The sequence below is a fragment of the Callionymus lyra genome, chromosome 10 (assembly GCF_982586985.1).
Source record: "Callionymus lyra chromosome 10, fCalLyr1.hap1.1, whole genome shotgun sequence".
NCBI classification, from domain to species: domain Eukaryota; kingdom Metazoa; phylum Chordata; class Actinopteri; order Syngnathiformes; family Callionymidae; genus Callionymus; species Callionymus lyra.
Genome location: NC_141827.1, coordinates 9,960,242 through 9,982,686, shown reverse-complemented (window position 1 = coordinate 9,982,686; position 22,445 = coordinate 9,960,242). Strand labels below are relative to the sequence as shown.

Genomic DNA, 22,445 nt, shown 5'->3' with positions numbered 1-22,445 from the left:
AGTTGGGATTATTTTCAGAGTAATCTGTTTCTTTTTAGAGTTATAGACAAAAATGTTTGTTCATTTTAATGTAGCGACTGGAGCTCAGGTTCATCTTAGTCCAAAAAGACACTTAAAAACATCCAAATACATCCAAACTGCTTGTCTGTAACGTCCATTTGGTATTGAAGCCTCGACATTCAACTTGAATTGAAGTCTATATTTCAACGTTTCTTTAGCAGAAGCCACCAGGACGTTACCGTAAATCTTGCTATGGGTTTGATTGACGAAAGCAGGAGCTGAGAGACTCATAACTTCTGCTACAAAAAAGCTTAAAATATAGACTTTTTTTCCAAAACGATTCATCATGTCGAGGCTTCAATACAAGATGGATGTCACAGAGGAGCAGTATGGAGGTTTTTGGATGTTTTTAAATTTGTCTTTTTGGACGAAGATGAAGAAGAAGACAACCAAGCTCCAGTTACTACATTAAAATTAACAAACCTTTTTGTCTATAACTCTAAAAAGAGCATATTACTCTGAAAAGAACCCTTAGTCGACATGAGGGTGAGTAGAAAATGAGTAAATTTGGTTGATCGTCTAAATTGAGCTTTAAATTTAAAAACTCATTCATTTTCAATGGCTGATCAGTCAGAGATGCATCTTCTGCGCGAGTCGGTTGATGTGAGACGGTCATACGAACCACTACACCAGCGAGTGCCTGATATCTGGGTTATAAACCTGGAATTAACTTCATAAAAATTGACTTCATTTTTCTAGTCCTTTGTGGAAACGTCAGAAGATTTAGTGAGAATGTGATGCCTGTTCAAAGATCGTCCGAGTAAGTACGTGGGAGTTATAAACGGGTGTTCCAGTAGGTTTATTTTTAAAGAAGTTAATGAAGTTGATACAGCAGAGACCTGGCAGATTAACTCAGATAATTGGAGCGCAACTATTTACAGAGCACCAATCCCTAGAAGTACTCACTCCACTCAAGTGAGAGTATCTTTATTGGTGTTATCACCCTTTTCTATGGGCCGGTCGACTCCTTTAGTACCTTTAAGTTACATCAATGCATGAACCTGGACTTAAGGTTCTGCACTTAAAATGATGAAAGACGCTGGATTGATGAATGAATGAGATAAAAAAAACAAAACCATAAAATATGAAAATGGTTTTCCCGTGTTGACTGACATGTACCGAACCTGTACCATTTAAAAAAAAGACGACCACAGCCTTCTGTGTCAACTAGAAAATATAAATACAAACCATAAGTCGATTGTCATTTCAATTCTGCCACGTTTCCCGATGTCTTTTCCCCTCCATTTCCCCGTCAGCGCTGCCACCAGACACCTATATAACGTCCTTATCTCCTCCTCGCCAATATGCGGCTCCCTCTCCTCCGGTGCACGCCTGTGTTGCCATGGCAACACCTCTCAGGCTGGTCCTGCAGAGCATCGTGAAGGGCGTGTTCCTGTTTTTATGTGGTTGTTTTACCTCGACCCGATGGATTCATCGACTCGTGACGACCGTTGAGTGGCTGTGATTTCGTTTTGGTTTCATTTCTATAGGGTCGAGCACAAAAAATGAGTCGAAAAAATGTTTTGTCACATTCTTACATTATTATTTGCATCATTTTTGCTTTTGAAAATAAACTTCCGGCCACTTGATGGCTTAAGTCTTCACGTCCTCCGCAGATAAAGGATCAATGAAATCCTGCAAAATCCCGGTGATGACTGAGGACGAGAGGATACAGTCGACTCCAGCAGCTTTTAAAGCTGATGTTTGGACATATTTTGGTTTGAAAACAAATGAAAGCAGTTACGACTTCGTCAAGAGTCATGTGGTCTGTAAATACTACAACACCAGAGTCAAGTACTCGACAATACTACAAATATATCTTTGTTCGTACAGTATCACTATATATCATATCATTGACCCCGAGTCTTGATATGTGTCGTATCGCTAGAGTCTTCTCAATACACACCTTTATCACAATGTCATAGCTATTGATAACACAAGTGTTTATTATGAAGGAAACATGAAAATAATGTTTAAATATCAGTTTTTAAATGCAACTCTTATGAGTTTGTTTTTTTCCTATCGTCATATTTGTTCAAAAAGAACCTTCATAGATGTACCGAACATTAAACTCAACAGGAGAATAAAAAACACAAGCTGGTGTGATCATCCTGTACTGGACAGTTATTTTACTTTATATCTGTATTTCCTGCTGTTGACATTTGAACTTTATAATTTCATAGTAATGGTTTGAGTAAATATCACACTTTGATCGGTACTTTAAATATTCTAGCTACTATTTATTATGAGATCTAATATACACAAACACATACATACAATAAAGTTGTACCTTACCTTATACATACTGACTCCTTTAAGAAACAACAAAGATGTTTTTATTTGTTCAGGCCTTTCCTGGATTTTCTGGAACTCCTGTTGTGTTATCAGTTTTATCTTCATCTTTAAAGTATATACTTTATTGATATAACTTTATTGTTTTGATTGTTTAAGCGCTTTGTGACCCTGGTCTGGAAAAGCGCTATACTAATAAAAATGACTTACTTACTTACATATATTCTCTGGTCTGTTGTGTTTTTTCTATGATGACAAATCTACTTGACCTAGTTATGTTGACTTAACTTTACATTTATATATAAATCAAACGGCTCTATTTGATGTGATCACACTTGTGACTTCCTGCTCCTGCTGTCCATGTTTATAACTTTTTAAAGAAGACATTTCCACCATGTTTTTCTTATCCAAGGAGAGAAAAAATAAACAACTTAAACATAAAATAAACTGTTATAATATATACTTTTGTTGTTTATTAAATGAGGTTTTTAAATTGTACTCTGGGGTGAGATGAATTAGGTGAAATCTACTCTTTTTCACAACCCTGTTTATTGTTGTGGTGCTGCAGAGAATGTGATAAGTAGGTCGATAACCAGGAGAGGTTTGATTCTTGAGTGACAGCTGACATGTCCAGGGACAGAAGCACAATCAGCTCACGACTCTAAGTGCTATTGATTCTCTTCTTGTCCTGTTGTCTTATCTCCGAGAACACGTGCTGAACCCGGGGAAGCAGGGGCCCCGGACCTCAGGGGCCCTTCAGCAGCCAATAGTGGATTAATCAATGAGGGATTAGACAAGAGGGAGATTAGTTCAATGACTGGAACCTGAATCATGGGGTTCCTCACACAGAGCGAGTGATGGTGTCCAAGTATACTTTTGTGGTAGCACCAAGATTAGGTTTACATTTAATTCTTATAGTTGTGAGATGAGCAGGATTAAATAAATTAAGATTAAGTTAATCATTGTGTTGAATTTCACATCTAGCATCCTAAAGTCTCAGCATCTACAACTGTGTTTTTTAATCGTTTTTTATTTTTTATTGGAACACTTTACATTATTTACAAAACAACTATGAACAAAGAAAGTCAGAAATGAGTCATATACAATAAAACAAATACATTTTTGTTTTTTATTATGGAAAAACTGAACTGGATTGAACATTCAAAGTAAAAACAAAATTATATATATATATACAAATAGGTATCTATACAGTAAATATATTTAAAAACAAATAGACACAGTCATTGTGTTAATTTTTCAAATATCATTTTATGTTAATGTGTATTATTTTGTTACATAATGTTGCATCTCCTTACCTTTATTGTATTTTATTGATCACTGACTGTCCAGATTCTAACTACAAGATAAAGCTGCTTGAGTTTCAAAAATATTTTTTTCTTAGGTACTCTCATTATATGCTTGATTTATTTCTAATTCCAAAAAAAAACATCTATATGTATCTATAAGCCACTGTGACATGGATGCTATTAAGTCACAGTTACACGAGGTGAATGACTCAGAGATATGGAGAATATTCTTAAGTAGTTTTGCCAGTAAAAAACATTGAAACTAAATTGTCTTCTGCCTCCTCTAACTCTGCTTCCTTTCTTTCCTTGTCTCTAACTCTTAAACCATTTCTCACGCCTCTCCTGTGAAGCTTTCATATCACACCTGCTGCACCCAGTTCTACAGCGAATATAACACCTTGTTATTTTGAGTTTGATTTTACTGACAAGACTCGTGTGAAACTCATTGTAACTCATCAACATTAGAGACATTAAACTTATCATTAGTTTCTCTGTCGAATCTTAACTTTTCAACATGGCTTGGTTTAAATCACAAGAAACACTAGATGTTTGGTCATGAAGATTGAAACTCTTTTTTTTTTTATTATTGTTTGTGTTTTTTTTGATATTCCTAGTGATGAAACGAAAATGTATAAATCTTTCAATATTTCAATAATTTGCTTTGGATCTATAAACATTTGACAGAGAATCTTTCATTTTTAAATTGGAGATTTTGAAGAAAAATAATAATAAAAAAGGCAAGTTTGTTACACAGAATTCTAACCAAATGTTGTTGTGGTACTTTAAAACAAACAAACAAACAAACAAACACTGATACAAATCCAGGACTTGCATAAAAAGCAGAGGAACCATTCAACCAAGATTGGCTTCTTTTTTTTAACATCGACATATCCCGGCATCCATGTTGATAAGATCAATCTCACAGGAAATGAGTGATACAAGTAAAATGTTGATTGACAACTGGCTGATCCAATGACATATTTAGGTGCTCATGAGATTATGACAAAAAAAGTGGATCATTGGTTCATTTTTGGTACCTGGACCATTACAAACGTTGTTTTCTGTGACTGTGTAGTGTCAATAAAGTTGTAAATGTTATTATCTTAACAGAATAAATTGCCAAATTCAAGAGGGGAAGATGCATCTGCCGCACACTGGAACAAATCTTGGTGTCCAAGCATTATATCTCATAAAATGAACTTTGATCGAAGCATTATTTTAACATTAAAATCCATTTCTTTTCACAATGCAAGTCCTTTGTTTTGGCGACACCACAGACCTTTAACTCCACTATAGTTGACAGATAAAAACAACTTGTCTCTCTTTCTCAGCGTGACAACACAGCGCTGGTGTGTATGACCTAGATTCCCAAACCCCTCCTGGTAAGCCACGGCTGTGTCTGCCGGTTCAGAGTTCACTATTGTGAAAGATGAAAGTCGTCGCTGGCTCCCATGAGCCTTTCACGCTCCTTTTCTTTCCTTTCGGGGGTTCCTGCTGTGGCGTTGTTTCGGTCTTGTTCAGAGAGCCGAGGCTACGCTGTGGACGTAACGTTGGCTTGCTCGTGGGTTGTGGCAGGCGTTTATAGGGGCTCTAAGTCCTTCAGGGATTTTGTGGGGGGGGGAGGAGGTCCGTGGATGAAAGGAAGGGCTGGAGCAGTGGTTTGCCACAGAAGGAACTCCCTGAGAGAACATCACAGTTTTATTTTCGAGAGTTGCAGCTTCAGGACGGGGACACGATACAACATCGTTAACGCAAGTTCCATCCTTTGTGCATCACAAAAAAAGGGAAAACCAGAATTACTTTAATATATTGTCTGAAGATTAGTCTGCCAAGTTTTTGGCTGTTGTCAATTTAGTGGAGTGGAAGCTAAATGATCGCTTGACTTTGATCAAGGTCTTCTTTTACTGTGAATTATCCGCTTAGTTCTAGTTGTTGATTTACAACCGTATTCCTGGAGTTACAGCGTTCATTAAGTGATGACTTCTGCCAACACTCTCCTGCCAAAATTCATCTTAATTGATGATCATATAGGGCAGTGAAGGTGAGCAAACAACTGAAAGATCATTACTTACTTATACTAAGAGAAACACAAGTCACAGTTAAAGTGCAACTGATGTGAATTTCCAACTCTCTTGACTCACATCTTTCAAACGCTGAAGTCTTCCTCTCCAAGATACAGTAAGTCCCTCATCATGACCATGTTTTGAACTTATTACTTTATAAAGTTCTCCCCCGTCTGAAATCTCAGCAAACAAGAGGTTACAAGAGCAGAGTCCATTATGACGTAATAATGGCTTCACTCCTCCTCCAGCCAACTGTAATCACGCCCGCTTTGTTTATACACCGAGTCCCTTGGAGTTGGAGACTTCCAGGATTGATTACATGTGGTTACAACCCTCGATACTTCAATCACAGCAGAGTGTGTGTGTGGTTATGCTAAACAAGATTTCAACTCCAGAAAAAAAAACAGCTTTCAGTGGGCGGGGCTTAAGATCATTTTCTAATGTAAATATTTCAATGAAAATAATTTATTTTTCACACAAACTGATTAGTACAATAGAGTCCAACATCTTTTAAATATACACTTAAATCAACACATTAGTTGACTCTTATCGACACAAAACGAAATGGCAAACAACCAAACGAAAATATCACAATATATATAAAGATAATTTAGTTTTAATAGACTTTCAATACCAAAAATAATCATTGCTTATGTTTTGATTTATTAAATAATTGTCCAGAAAACGTTCCACAAGAGCATGTTTCAATCAAATCTCCTCCTTCAATAAATGATGAACAATGCAAGAGAAGATGATGGAAGCTCACGACTGCTTGTTGTTTTCAATTTTTGTACCTATTGTGGTGTTTAAAAAATTGTGGCACTAAAACTTTCCTACTTTCATCTGGTGCCAATTTGTGTGTCACATTAAAAGATACCCGATAGAGTTGGAATCTTCTCCGTCTAAACAGAATATAAGAGAAGCAATGAGGTGAAATAAGACAACGTTTCATGTCATTCCTGAGTATTTCTCGCAGGACAGTTGTTGGGAATCCCCGCCGTCGATAATACAGTCGTCCTGTCACTGAACAAAAACTATCTACAGAGACATTCCTAACTGTATTTCTTTTGTCGGGATATTTTTATGTTGGACGAGATGAGTAGAATCGTCATGAGAGAAAGTAAAAAAGTGACAGGATCTGTGATCAAACGACTGATTCCAATGTTAGCTCAGGAACTTCCTTCTCCCTGTTCCGTTCACTGAAGCTCTTTGTAGCCGAACGTCATTGTTTAGCAGCACAGACGTCTCTCTGTTCCCGACTGGACTCCCAGACTTTTCTCCAGGAGACACTTTCTCTGATATTCAGGGGAATTAAATCTACCTGACAGGATAAGGTTCCACTTAGAGCTACAGTTGGACAATTACCGGTCCGGTGGGGCCGCGATTTATTCTGGTACAGTCGAGGGAGCGTTTAAATCTACCTGAAAAATATAGAAAAGTCAATGAGACTAACACACTTTGACCAACGGTTTATTTATTTAAACAGTAGATAAACTTCGACACAACCACAGAACCTGGGAGACTAACTAGTGCAACAACAATACTAATGGTGCCAACAAAACTCCCATCATGCCTTTCTATATACCCTCTAATAAAGGTTCATTAGTCGCTACAATACTGTATTTACATTGTACGTCTATGTTGCCACGACAACAGGGATCGGCAGCCGCGATTGGTTGGCTGGGCGGCAAAGGATTACGAGAGCTGGTCATCAAGTTTAAATAAATGTTGTTAAATAAATATTTTAACTTTTCACTTTTGTTGTGGATTCTTTTCAGAACCTAATCCCTGCAATAAACAAAGGACCACTGTATCGTTTATGTATATACAATTGCAAAAAATACAGTATGATATAAGACATTTATAGGCCAAAAAAAGAAGAAAATCTGGTCAAAAAAATGTGACCTGAAGGTTTTAAAGATATATAATCATGAATAGGGACACGATGGTGCTTTAGTAAAACATTTAAAGTTTAAAAACATTTTTTTAGATTATAAAAACAACCAAGATTGAGTCCTTTAAATTATTCCTGATTCCTCACGACTCAACGAATCAGTGGTAAAAAGATATTAATCGAGGACATAAAAAAAGGTCAGTCGTGTTTACGGTATGAAGACGTTTCTGAGGCTGTTTTACTTTGTATACTTTCATCAAAACACAGCCTTGGTTTTTGGTTTACAAAGGACGGCCTTGACTTGAAGAACATGTTCCGAGCTTCAAAAGCTTCACATCGTTGTCGAGTCAGAAATTAGTTTTTGTTAAAAAAGTTTGTATAAAAACAGATTTTTCTTACTTATTAAATCAATTATTTGTGTCAGTTCCATTATGAATTCATCTTTAGTCTAATTTGTTTTAATGTACCTTGTAATATTGTGTATTTAAAACCTTCATCATCCTGTGGAATCGAGGACAGAGATCGGATGATGGTCTTTCATTAACACTTGACAGTTCTTTTACATTTCGGTCGACCTTACGTTTTCTTCCGTCTGTCGCTCCGCAGAGATCCGCAACCAGCTGGTGGAGCAGTTCAAATGCTTGGAGCAACAGTCCGAGTCCCGTATCCAGCTGCTCCAGGACCTGCAGGAGTTCTTTCGCCGGAAAGCTGAGATTGAACTGGAATATTCCCGCAGTTTAGAGAAGCTGGCTGAAAGGTTCTCGTCCAAAATCCGCAGCTCCAGGGAGCACCAGCAGTTCAAGTGAGTTCATCTTCAATATTCCAAGATGAGGAGAATGTTTGTGAAAGGTTGCATCTCCTTAAAGATACTTTCATGAAATCTCTATAAATATCTCCTGCGTTCACAAACATGTGTTTACTTTTTAACAACGTATTTTCTTTTTTTTCATGTTTATCCCTCATGTGGTCTGTTTTGTCTTTTAAGAAAGTTCAGTTAGGATGAAAGGAAAAAGGTACTTATGTGTGAAAAAAACAACTTTATCTTCTTTTCCGTTCATTGTTGGCCTCGCCAGTGTGTTCCTCATTAAAGGTGTTGTCGAGGTAAGAACGGCTGCTTCACAGCAAAAGGTTGCGGGTTTGCTTCCAGCTGAAGGCAACCTGTGGCCTTTTTGTGTTGAATGTATGCTCTCCCTGTGCTTGCACGGGTGTATTCCAGGTACTCCGGTTTCCTCCCTCAGTCTAAATACATGCAGATGTTTATAAACGTAAAAAAACCTGTGTATTACTGGCCACTAAGTCATTTTATGTGGCCTGCAGGAAAAATAGATTATTGTTCATGTTAGTATGGTGAACTATAAGGATGTGTTTAAGATAAGAGAGCTCGAACAGTAGAGTCTCCCGAGATGACTGAGGACGAGAGGATACATTCGACTCCAGCAGCTTTTAAAGCTGATTTTTGGACATTTCTTAGTTTAAAAACAAATGAAAGCAGGTACGACTTCGTCAAGAGTCATGTGGTCTGTAAAGTCTGCAAAACCTGAGTCAAGTACTCGACAATACTACAAATATATACTTCCTACTATAGTATCACGCTATATTGTAATGTTGCCTCTGTATTGTGATGCGTATCGTCTCGCCAGAGTCAAATAAAAGTATCCATATGTGACATCATCTAAGTCAAAATCAGAATTTGTCAGAAGGACAAGCATGGAGATAAATAAGATGAATTGAGCCTCAGAGAATGAGACAAACTATATACATATCAGACTTAAGTAAATATACATTTTGTTAAAGCAGCTCTGGGTAGTTTTGTGTACCTTAATATTTTTGTACTAAAGTAACTTGTGATGACACCTCAACTTAAAACTAGTTGAATGACTCATATACTGTGACTTGAGGTGTTTTGTGCGATTTTTATTTTCACTGTAAAATTTGGGGATGGTGTGAACATGCTACATATCGCGCTGGTTGTGGTTGGGGTGTGGGGGAGGGGCAAATTACGGTACATTAAAAAAGTTAAAGTTATGTTATTTACAAAGCCGTCATAACTTATATTTCATTATCCACAATCTGATTCATTATCACATTGGTATCATCCTTCATTCAGTCAATGGAAGTCTGGAAACAGAAAATTCGTCCAACTGCTACAAACATGGCAACTTTTGCAACGTTTAGCGGGTGCTCATGGGAAATGTGGTCTCCCGTCGAGCTAAACACTACCACTTTAATCCACTGGGGTCGCTCGACTTATAATCGCAATGAGCTGCTTTAAGCCTATGACTTGAACTGCTGAAATATTTGGCCCCTGCCATGACTCAGTTCTACAGCCCTTTATTCAGATAAGTATATACTATAAGTGTGTGTCTCTGGGTGTCCCCCGCCTCTCGCCTGTAGTAGCTGGGATAATCTCCAACCCTTCCCTGTGCCTCGGCTCTAGAGAGTGAGCGCATGTTAGAAATGGGTGTGGATTTCGGGGGTAATGGGCTCCAGCTGTGCGAGGAGGTCCGGTTCTGTTGTTGTCTCGGGTCTGACAGTAGACAGAACTCTGCTGCTGAAACACTCGGGCTTAACCTTTGAGACTGCAGACTTGATCTTATCCACACGGACACGTGTTAGCAGAAACAACAACCCTCCGAGAGCGTTACAAATAAAATGACATTTGAAGGGAAAACCCTGGTGGTCCTTGAAGCAGGAGGTGGATCCTGGTACTGATGTTGGACTGTGGTGTCGCTTTCACTCAAAGTTAGCGCCGTCATTCAGAGGGCTGTGATAAAATATAGATATACTAAACATTCTGATTCTGTATCCATATTTATTTTAATTTATATTTGTTATTAATTTCTTTAATACCATATTTTATTTTCATCATAGTTCTTATAAGGTTTATATTTCAAAATGTGTGTATAAAATAAAATCATTCAATATTTAATTGTAATTTTTATTTGCAAATATTCACAGCATTTTTGTGTTGCATTTAAACTTTGGGCCGCTAGATGGCAGCAGTCATTACATCCTATGCAATTAAAGCACCCGTGAGATCCCAGAGATGACTGAGGACGAGAGGATACAGTGACTCCAGAAGCTTTTAAAGCTGTTGTTCGCACAAAACAAATAGAAGCTGTTACGACTTCATCAAGAGTCACGAGTCATGTGGTCTGTAAATTCTGCGACAACCAGAGTCAAGTACTTGACAATACTACACATATATCCTTGTTACTACACTATCACAATATATTGTATCGTATCGTCAGAGTCATTCAAAGGCGTATCTAGCAAATGATAATAATAATAATTACAAAAATAATGATCCATTCGTGTCATCATCTAAGGCGGGGTGTTAAACTCAACTCAAAATTTAAAACAGTCAAAGTCATTGGCCGAAAACAATATGTAACATTTACTAGACTTTTGCCTCGTAACAAAAATACATTATTTAAATGAGCTTCTGGTTTAAAAAAATGTCTTCAGTTTGCTTTGCATCAATAAGTTTCTTATTTTATCCTAACATCGTTATTTGTTCAGGCTTTTCCTTGATTTTCTGGAACTCCTGTTATGTTATCAGTTTTATCTTGACCTTTAAAGTATATACTTTATTGAATATTGTTTTGATTGTTTAAGCGCTTTGTGACCCTGGTCTGGAAAAGCGCTCTTTAAATAAAAATGACTTACTTACTTACTTACATGAATCCGTATCAATTAAAAGTTTTATGGTGGGCCATGTCAAGTGTGTAGGCGGACTGTGTGCGCCCCGGGTCACGTGATCTTGGGGTCTCGAGTCGGATAAGTCAGCGCTGGAGTCGGATCAAGTCACCAGATGGTGGCCCGAGTACATCTTTTCATTAGCTCTTTTATTCAGCGGCGATAATCACGGCAGTAAAACAGAATGGACTGTGGCCAGGACCGGCTCCATATGTGCTGGATCACAGCACCGTTGGCTGAGATCTTCCAGTGCAGATTCATTAGCAAGCTGGATGCCAAAGTGATTTACAGCCACTGCAGCTACACCGCGGCTTCCAGGAGCATTTTGTTCTTTGGTTTTACCTCTTATAGGCCACAGTGAGAGAACGATACATTGAAACATCTGCACTTTGAACTTCGAATAGAGCTTGAGCTAACTTTTTATTGGTTAAAGACGCAACTTGCAAAGCGGAGAGGATAGACTTTGTGTTAATGTACGATCCTCATATCAAATAATCTCCTTCAGATTAGCTGAAAGTAATGATCTACACCAGGAAACACTTTTGATTGACACCTGTCTGTATGTTTCCTGATCGTAAAATTAAATGTTTTACACTGGAATTTTCATTGTGAATCCACATTTTATTCGTGTTAAAATTAAACATAGAAAATGTTACAATATTTTAATGGGATAGATAGATAGATGATAGATGATAGATGATAGATGGATGAATGTATAGATGGATACATAGATAGATAGATAGATAGATAGATAGATAGATAGATAGATAGATAGATAGATAGATAGATAGATAGATAGATAGATAGATAGATAGATAGATAGATAGATAGATAGATGGATGGATGGATGGATGGATGGATGGATAGATGGATAGATGGATAGATGGATAGATGGATAGATGGATAGATAGATAGATAGATAGATAGATAGATAGATGATAGATGGATAGATAGATGGATGGATAGATAGATAGATAGATAGATGATAGATGATAGATGATAGATGGATAGATGGATAGATAGATAGATAGATAGATGATAGATGGATAGATAGATGGATAGATAGATCGATGGATCGATAGATGAGTTTCAAAGTTCACAGCAGGAACGAGGAACCAAAGTTCTTTAATGAATATGATTTTTTTTTTGTTCCTAATTCTAAGTATTTCAGATTGTTCCCCAGGAAGTATTCTCTTCTCATGTGGTGATTAATAAATCCAAGCAAACACATTTCATATCAATAAAACAGTCTGAGTACGGATTTTTAATAATCATTTCTGCTTTTATTGTCTGTCCAAGTGGCAGCTTACGCACGTCAAACATTCAGCTTTCCTTTTTTTTATTTCAGTAAAAAAAATAAAATTATTTTACATACTGTGAAGTATTAATAGAACAAGTATATATTTGTGTGTCTGGTGTTGTAGAATTTACAGACCACATGACTCTTGATGAAGTTGTATTTGTTTTGAAACCAAAATATGTCAAAACATCAGCTTTAAAAGCTGCTGGAATCAACTGTATCCTCTCGTCCTCAGTCATCGCCATGATCTCGCAAGATGCATTCGTTCCTTTAGCCGCGGAGGACGTAATGACATCTGCCATCTAGGGACCAAGTTGAAATTTCAAATACAAAAATGAACAAACGCTGTGAATATTTGCATGTTAATTGTAAAAAAAACAAACTGTGATTCAAGATAAGATTGATTCAAAAGCAAAACAAAAAACCATCAGTAACATGTTAGTTGCTGCAAGTGAAATGTTTTCAACATGTTTAGCTGAAATGTTTTAATGTATTTTCTTCTTATTCTGTTTGGATTTTTTCCCCCAAAACTTGTCGTGCCTTTATTGTGACGAACCACTAGGGGAACCACTGAGCCATATGAAGTGTTTTCCATCACAAAACCCTTCTGGGAATTTTCAAAATTAAACTGGTAATTGCAGTAATTAAACCGCTTTTAATCAATAACAATACTTTATAATACATCCTTCCGTGATGATGGAAGAAAGTCTGATTCAGTCTTCGACCTCCTGACCCAACACAAATATTTTAGTGTCAGTTTTCTGCGACTAACCAGAAGCACGTCTTGATTTAAGGTGTCGGCTCTGCTGCCAACATGAATCACTCGATACCGTGATCCCGTTAGTGTTTCCATAACTCCAGCGAAACATCAGGGAGCGATTGAAGACGCAGAGACAAATGACTTGTTTCATTTTTTTTTTTCTTTAAAAAAAAAAAGCAACATTAGTTATTTTATGAACATCTGCCACGTGTCAGACTCGGGTGTTTTAATGTCGAAACATCAATCCCTCGTCTCTGCTCAAGTGAAACACGACCCGCTGATGTAAGAACAATAAATCCAACCGATGAAAGGTTCATTTAATAAAAATCTTCCCTGTGGTTCGGCAGCTGTCAGTCATTAAACGTGTGTGTGTCCCGAACGGCGTTCGAATCTTCCGAGTCATGTCTTTGCCGGGGATGAATCCAATTTGAATACCAAAGCCGGCGATGTGTGCTCCCACTCTTCCTTTGAAACTGTGTTGGCTTTTTCTCCCTCATCTGTTTCATTGATAAGACACCGCCAGTGCGAGGGGGGATTAGAAGCCCACGCAGTACACACTCCTCGCCTCTGAGGATCCAGCTCAGACAGACCGTCTCAGAGTCCATGTGATTCGAGTGTCGTTCAGCCGTGACCAGAGCGTGAGGACAACCGTCGACCCGGATGACGAGGAAAGAAAACCTCTCGCTCTCTCGTCCCGTTTTTGTCTTTAGATTGAAGCTTTATTCAGTGTATTTATTTAGTAAGTAAGTCATTTTTATTTGTATAGCAGAATATCCAGACCAGGGTCACAAAGCGCTTTAACAATCAAAAACAATATTCAATAAAGTATATACTTTAAAGGTCAAGATAACACTGAGAACAACACAGGAGTTCCAGAAAATCAAGAAAAAGCCTGAACAAATAGAAACGTCTTAAGATGTTTCTTAAAGGAGTCAGTAGATCCATCAAGCGCAAAGAGAGAGGAAGATCGTTCCAAAGCTTAGGAGCAACAGTCTGGAAGGATTTCTCTCCTCTGGTCCTGAAGCGTGTTCAGGAACCATAAGTAGATTCTGATCCACAGACCTCAGAGCCCGAGCTGGGGTGTAAGGCTGGATCAGATCAGTGATGGAAGGTCTAACTATGAATAGATCTGAAAGTAAGAACCAGAATTTTAAAGTTGATCCAGAAATAATTTAGCATCTTACCTTAAAGGCGGGAGGTTATTCTTCTGATTTGAAAGTATATAAAGTTGAAATATATGTGAAGTTTGATGAAAAATGATCATGTTCAATCAAAAGTCTAAGAAAAATCGACTCCAGATTCATAAACCAGGAGCAACACTCGGATCTGATCGTAAACACACGAGTATTTGATGAATCCCAAAAGTCACACGAGGCAAACGGAGAGCGAGAAACAAATGTTAGATTATTAGTATTTTAATTTACTTTCAAAAGTAGTGGAATATAAGTTATATATTTAATTACTTGATTTATTTCTGACACGACAGTCAAGTGCAGGTATTTCTCAGACGCCATTATTCATCCTAACATACCGGACGATTAATATATAATCGGTCCGATCGGATCCATTACAGACAAACTGCTGAAGCTAAAAGGATTTTTGGAAGTTCGACCGACCGTGATCAGTATCTAACTTTGGACAAAGACTCTGGTTCTGGAGCGAATATTTAGTATCAAACTAAGTTTACATCGATCCGTTCATCTTTTCTCTGGAGAACATATCACAAGTGAAACATAAATAATGTAACAGGAAAATGGAGGCAAATAAACACACAAAAGCAACACTTTTTGTTTATGTTATTTTACCCTATTATTAGTCTTTACTGTATTCTCATGTTTTATTTTAACTATGATGGATACATTTATCATGTAGAAAGAAAGATTAATAATTCACAAACATGAACATAATCTGTATTTTAAACCTGCTAATGTCCACTTATTTAACTAAATATGTTATAATTAACTTTTTTGTTATGTTCAAAATCACATGTTTCAAAGGTGTATTGTTCACATAAAGCACAGTATGAATTCAAATGTTCATTTCCGACAGTGAAAAACGTAGTTTTAGTGCATTCTTGAGAGATTTTCTGAGTATCTAACACAAGATCAAAGCTACTAAAATATTGATGAAAGTTAAAAAATGAATTATTAATGTTATTGTTAGTTGTATTTTAAATTGCATTAATTATTTTTGTTATTAGTGGTTTTAGGATTAGTATTATTATCGGTGAAATTAATATCACTAGTGGTAGTGTATTTTATTTGTCTTTAAAGCTGCAATGTTGTTTTCTTGCTGGTCCTAAGTAAAAAAAACTTCTCTACATTTCTAAAGAATGCAATGACAATAAAAATAATTGAATCTAAAAATAAGGTGTAAAACTGATTCCCAGATAGTAGCAGAACAAAAACACAGTCAGTTCATTGCTCAACGTTACTTACTTGCACCAGCAAACTCATCCAATTTAAATCTTGGTGTCTTACAATGTGTATTATTTTAAGAGCTTCTGTTACTGCAGTGCATGCTGGGATATGTAGTCTAAATGGTGCAGTTCTTTTTACAGAAGGGTTATTCATTAGTTTTCTTTAATTGTCACAAATACCTGCTTTTTTCTTGACGACTGACGGCTCGGAAAAAACCTCAGAGATTCAGTTCTTGACTCAAAAACAAGAGGTAGCGGCAGAAAGCTCCAGTCGTCTCTTCCTCTCCTTCATCCTCCTCAAGGAAGCTTAGGGATGCTCTCCTGTCTCCTGCATGCTAATGATACATCCTGTGGGTAAGTTCTGATGGCGAGGAGCCATCCAAAGAGAAGCCATGAGCTATACAAGCCGAGAGGATAAACGTGCGTGTTTAATCCATCTGGCTGGTTTATATATGTATATAAATATATATGAAAGAGACGTGGAAAATGGTTGATGGATGGAAATGAACACATCTATGGAGCTTAATACGATAGGAATTGCTCTAAAGAGGTGATTTTGCAACTCCTTTTTTTTGCAATGTGAGGTTTAGAAATGGAGAAACGGGATAATATTTGATAAGTAAAGGTTGAATAGACTTTATTTGATTTAGAAAATTAAAAAAAACATATCTAAAATAACCAAACATGCTCTATTTGGAGTTAAAAGATCTAGTTTCAGTTCAAATTGTTACGATTGTGAAAGGATAGAATAAATAAAATAAAACTAAAAATATGCTGAAACTGATGCAAAGGACAATAAAAATAAAAATGAAAGATGCACTGTTTTCTAAATGCACGAGTAGGCGAAATACCGTCTTCCGTCTTTCAAGTGTGCACGACTGGAGACAGTTAACGTAGTTAGAACATCGGCGTGGAAGCGTTTCCATGAGAGAGACCTTCATTGAATGTGATTCCGGGAACATCCATAAGCACTTCTTTGATGTTGCTTCTGCTTCTGTGTGAAATTCTACCCCCTACACTGCTCCACTTCTATCTCACTCGCTTCTCTCGCTTCCTCTCTTCCGCGGGTTCACTCCATCGATCCGGACTGAAGACGGGTTTGAAGGGATGGTCCGACTTATCCGAGGACCTTGTCCTGGTGAAGTCGGTCTTTGAGGTTAAACATGAACCTGCTTCGACAACAACATCAGTTCATTTCTTCTGCTTCATAGAGATGCTGGTGTTTTATTCCACGTGCTGTTGAACTGATGTTATTACCAGACGTTACATATTGAACGAAATGATGCTTAAAATCCTTCAATCCTTTAACGTAAACTATCAATAAAAGTGTAAAGGTAAAGTACAACACTCATAATCATATTCATTTTTATTATTTTTATTTTTATTTTTTTTACATAGAAGGCTACATTTAATATTTAAAAGCGATAGTTCACCCAAAATTAAAACTGCCGACTAAGGGTTAAACTAAAGTCAATTTTAATGTAGCGACTGATGCTCTGTTGTCTTCGTCTTCATCTTCGTCCAAAAAGACACTTAAAAACATCTAAATACCTCCATACTGCTCATCTGTAATGTCCATCTTGTATTAAAACCTGGACATGAGGAATTGTTGCTTGAAAGAAATTAAACAAGTCTATATTTTAAGCTTGTTTTTAGTGGAAGCTAAAGGCTAACATGCTACACAAACAGGAAGTACTCCTGGAAAACATGGCAAGCGTTTCCAGTCTAGTGTTTACTGGAAGATATTTACCTTTAGTACTTCCTGTTTGTGTAGCATATTGTTGTTTAATCTTCTGCTACAAACAAGCTTAAAATATAGGCTTTTTGAAATTTTGCCGGAACCATTCCGAATTTTGAAGCTTCAAGTGAACGTTACAGACGAGCAGTATGGAGGTATTTGGATGTTTTTAAGTGTGTATTTTTTGTGGGAGATGAACTTGAGCTCCAGTTGCTACATTAAAATGAACAAACATTGTTGTCTATAACACTTAAATAAGAAAATATTACTCTGAAAAATAATCCTTGTCATGTTGACATAAGTGAAGTTTGAAATTTTGGCCGAACGATCACTTCAAGATTTACTTTATTCTATTTCACTTTTGTATATTTACATTTTACAGTCTTACCCTCAGTCACTTCTACGACGTGAACAGAGAACCTGCGACTATAAGCAATTTCACTGGGGATGAATAAAGTACTTCCTGATTCCGAAAGACTTACCGAAATCTGTTTTCCAGGAAAGACCAGCATCTGTTATCCTCCGTCAACTGCTGGTACTTGGTGCTGAACCAGACCCGACGGGAGAGTCGGGACCATGCGACCCTCAGTGACCTCTACAGCAACAATGTCATCGTACGACTGGCCCAGATCTGTGAGGACGTCATCCGCATGTTTAAAAAGGTTAGTTTCGCGGAAATCTCTCTCCAAACTTAGGAAAATGTCGGAACATGATTGAGTTTGTAATCCATGCGTTTGTTTCTTCTCGTCTGGACTATTGTAACAGTTTGTTTTCATGTCTTAACAAGAAGGATGTGTCTCGCCTGCAGTTGATTCAGAACTCTGCAGCGAGAATTCTGACCCGCTCTAGTAGAAGAACTCACATTTCTCCGATCCTTAAAACTCTTCACTGGCTTCCAGTTTCTTTCAGGATCAACTTTAAAATTCTGGTTCTTACTTTCAGATCTATTCATGGTCAGGCTCCTCCTTACATCACTGATCTGATCCAGCCTTACACCCCAGCTCGGGCTCTGAGGTCTGTGGATCAGAATCTACTGATGGTTCCACGCACACGGCTCAGGACCAGAGGAGAGAAATCCTTCCAGGCTGTTGCTCCTAAGCTTTGGAACAATCTTCCTCTCTCTTTGCGCTTGATGGATCTACTGACTCCTTTAAGAAACATCTTAAGACGTTTCTATTTGTTCAGGCTTTTCCTTGATTTTCTGGAACTCCTGTGTTGTTCTCAGTATTATCTTGATCTTTAAAACATATACTTTTTTGAGTATTGTTTTGATTGTTAAAGCGCTTTGTGACCCTGGTCTGGAAAAGCGCTATATAAATAAATATTACTTACTTACTTACTTACTTACTTACTATATCCAGCTCCAGGAAAATCTTCCCGAAATCCACGAGTATTACTTAAAACCAAGCAAAGTAAATACTAGTATAATCATTGAAAAATGAATTGAACTCTCTCCATTTTGTCCAACACAAACTCATCTTATCTTTAATTTAGAGCTTCTCAGTTTCCTGTTTATCTTCTGTCGCGAACCATAACCATGACGACGACACAAGGTAGCGATTACAAATCCAAAGCGGTAGTTATGTGGAATCTGTCCGACCAGCAAGGTAGGGAACGGTCGCGGGAATAGAAGGTAAACTTTGCCTCGTTTTCACCTCGTAGCACAAATGACTGAAGGTCTTACACAAACATCAGGTCTGTGGGTGTCCAAATAAAAGAAGTCGTATTTATTTTAAAAATTCTACTTGACCTGTGCGAATGCCTGGTTAAGATAACATGGTTGGAAAAAGTAGTAAAACTGCGTCGGGTTAATTGTATTTTTCTAAAAAATAAAGAAGCCGTATTTTCTGCTTTCTCAGGTGTTTCTTAAGAATAACAAGGAAACGGCTGTAAGTGATGCAGTTATGTTGGGTGCGGTGTGTGTCGGAACTTATGGCAGCAGTATTTACTTTCACCTTTTCTTTTTCCTGCTCCGACATTCTAGGGATTGTGAAGCATCGTTTCTGAGCTCGACGGTTCCTCTGACTCTTAAATTGTAGAATAAAGGATTGTAGTTAAATGTTCATTAAAGAATTTTTAACCAGAGTATCTGGAGTAAACACAACTATGTACATTTATATTGTTTTTGTTTGTTGCATCAGATATTAACAAGGCTCTAAAAATACTTCAGTCATATTGAGTAAAAAGCAACGGATTCCCAAGACGACTTAAAGTCATATTATCTTTATGTTTCCCTACAGACCTGCACTCATTACTCGTTCACTTTCAAGTTTGTTTTACAAACATTTATCTTCTAAAGGAGATTTTGAAAGAAACTACACTCCTCGAGTCCATCCATGTACGTCATTATTAGAACTAAAATTCCTACAAGTTGATGCTCAAAATCTCAAATTCTATTCTGAAGTGAAAGCAAATGATAAAAAAATAAAATGGAAAAGCTGCTGAGTTTTGATCCCATTAATTGAGGTAACACTGGTCTAGTCCGGCTAAGACAAAGTAAACAGTATTTGATGGACGTGTATCTGGGATTGAAGATCAAATGAGTTTTTCCAAACAATGTAATTTTGGGGATGAGCTTTGTTTTAATCTATGCTCCCAGATATTTGGTAGAGACTCAAAGAACGAGTCGGCAGCTTTTAAGATTTTGGTCCAAATGTGAGGAGACCACGGGACAGACCCAGGACATGATGGAGAAACGATGTCTTCTATTTGTTCTGAAAAACAGAACAAAAGTTCTGCAGTGAATCCCTCATCATCACCATGTTTTGAACTTTTTACTTAAAATTCTAAAAATTTAATAAATTTCCCCCCCGTCTGAAATCTCGGCGAACGAGAGGTTACGAGAGCGTAGTCCATTATGATGTAATAATGGCTTCACTCCTCCTCCAGCCCGCTGTAATCACGCCCGATTTGTTGATACAACGAGTCCCTTGGAGGTGGATACTTCAAGGATTGATGACGCACAGTGACAAACCTCAATGCTCGACCAATCAAAGCAGAGAGGGTGTGGTTGTGATAAACACGATTTCATCTCCAGAAAAACTGTTTTCAGTGGGCGGAGCTCAAGATCATTTTTTTTATGTAAATATTTCAATGAAAAGAGAGTTTTGTACGAACACACACTGATGATACAATAGAGTCCAACGTCTATTTAACACACAGTTGAATCTACACATTAAACTTTTAAGATAAGATGAGGGACAAAGATTATGGATGTGAAAAGTTTAAGCCAAAAACTGGTGGTTCTGGTGAAGGAGAACAAACGCATTTAGATAAATTGACCCTCAAAGAACGAAGGAGTAAACATCATAAAACTACTTCCTGTTTGGTGAATATACATTTTGTTTGACCCAGAACTTTACTTAAAGGTCATTTGTTTTGATTGACATCTCTTGCAGGAGAAGATACACGTGTCATTATTCGTCAGTAAACAACAGACGAGCACTTAAATGTAGACGTTTCCATCACAGAGCATATTTGCGTCTTTAAACTTTAAACTGTAAATCTTTGACTCTCTAAGAAGCTTCTCCGGCGATTGCTCGGTGTTACATCATATCTGCTCCCTCTCTCTCCGCCACACTCCCTGCAGCACAACTCACTCCTTTCAGACGCACTGGTGCGTAGAACACCATCCACCAGCTGCTCCTCTCCTCCGAGGATTCCCCCCGTTTATCACATCCCTTCTGAAGCTTGTTTCACTTGGATTTAACGTCTGAACACAGATAATTCTGTGAAAAAAACCAGCTAATCCTTGGACCATGTCGGCCTTCTCTCTTCTGGGCACACTTGCTCTTGATGGGAAGTTTCTTCTCCTTCTTTAGACGCCTTTCTTGTCTTTATTCACAGTTTGTAAGAACATTTTTAAATTAAAAAAACGTCTGATTTCCTACATATTGTTTCATAAGCTTATAACTTAAACCAGTTCAGATGAGAAAATGTCAAAAGCGTTAGAATAACTTTGTACTTTAGCTTCAGCGAATATTCTATTTGGGACATAAATACATCATGAACTTGAACATGAGTTTCTGGAAGTATTTTCTTTCTCCAAGACTTAAGTAAAATGAATGTTCCCTTTAAATTCTATGTAATATCGACATTGTACAATATTTACTAAAAAACATATGTGAAAATGATTTGCCTTCATTGTAACATGTTTGTGTTTCAGAGCAAAGACATCGGGATCCAGATGCACGAAGAACTGGTTAAAGTCACCAACGAGCTCTACACTGTAAGTATGAGACTCAACACGTCGACCTGATCAAGTTCATGCAGAATCTCAGTCAGTGTCTGACTTGAATATATTATTATGAACCTTTTTCCATCTATTACTTCTTTGTTATTCCCTGTTCTCATTATCTTTCCTCTTATGGGCTGTTTTCATACTTAATCAAACACTTTTTTATTTGTATGAAAACAATTTTCAACTGTTATCAAACAATTTTAACTGTAATCAAACAATTTTCAATTATAATCAAACAATTTTCAACTATAATCAAACAATTTTCAACTGTTATAAAACTATTTTCAACTATAATCGAACATTTTTCAACTATATTCAACCAATTTTCAACAGAAATCAAACAATTTTCAACTTTAATCAAACAATTTACAACTTTAATCAAACAATTTTCAACTATAATCAAACAATGTTCAACTGTAATCAAACAATTTTCAACTTTAATCAAACAATTTTCAACTTTAATCAAACAATTTTCAACTGTAAACAAACAATTTTCAACTGTAATCAAACAATTTTCAACTTTAATCAAACAATTTTCAACTATAATCAAACAATTTTCAACTTTAATCAAACAATTTTCAACTATAAACCAACAATTTTCAACTTTAATCAAACAATTTTCAACTATAATCAAACAATTTTCAACTATAATCAAACAATTTTCAACTATAAA

General features: G+C 36.9%; 1 protein-coding gene across 4 annotated transcripts in view; it reads left to right on the top strand.

Moving 5' to 3' along the window:
- srgap3 (SLIT-ROBO Rho GTPase activating protein 3) overlaps window positions 1-22,445 on the top strand; it is a 66,915-nt gene that overhangs the window by 7,313 nt on the left and 37,157 nt on the right. For all 4 annotated transcript variants that reach the window (XM_087800157.1, XM_087800156.1, XM_087800155.1 and 1 more), the window contains exons 2-4: window positions 8,223-8,418; window positions 18,032-18,194; window positions 21,698-21,760. In XM_087800157.1, the coding sequence (XP_087656283.1) occupies window positions 8,223-8,418; window positions 18,032-18,194; window positions 21,698-21,760 (422 nt within the window). The remainder of the gene's footprint in view (window positions 1-8,222; window positions 8,419-18,031; window positions 18,195-21,697; window positions 21,761-22,445) is intronic.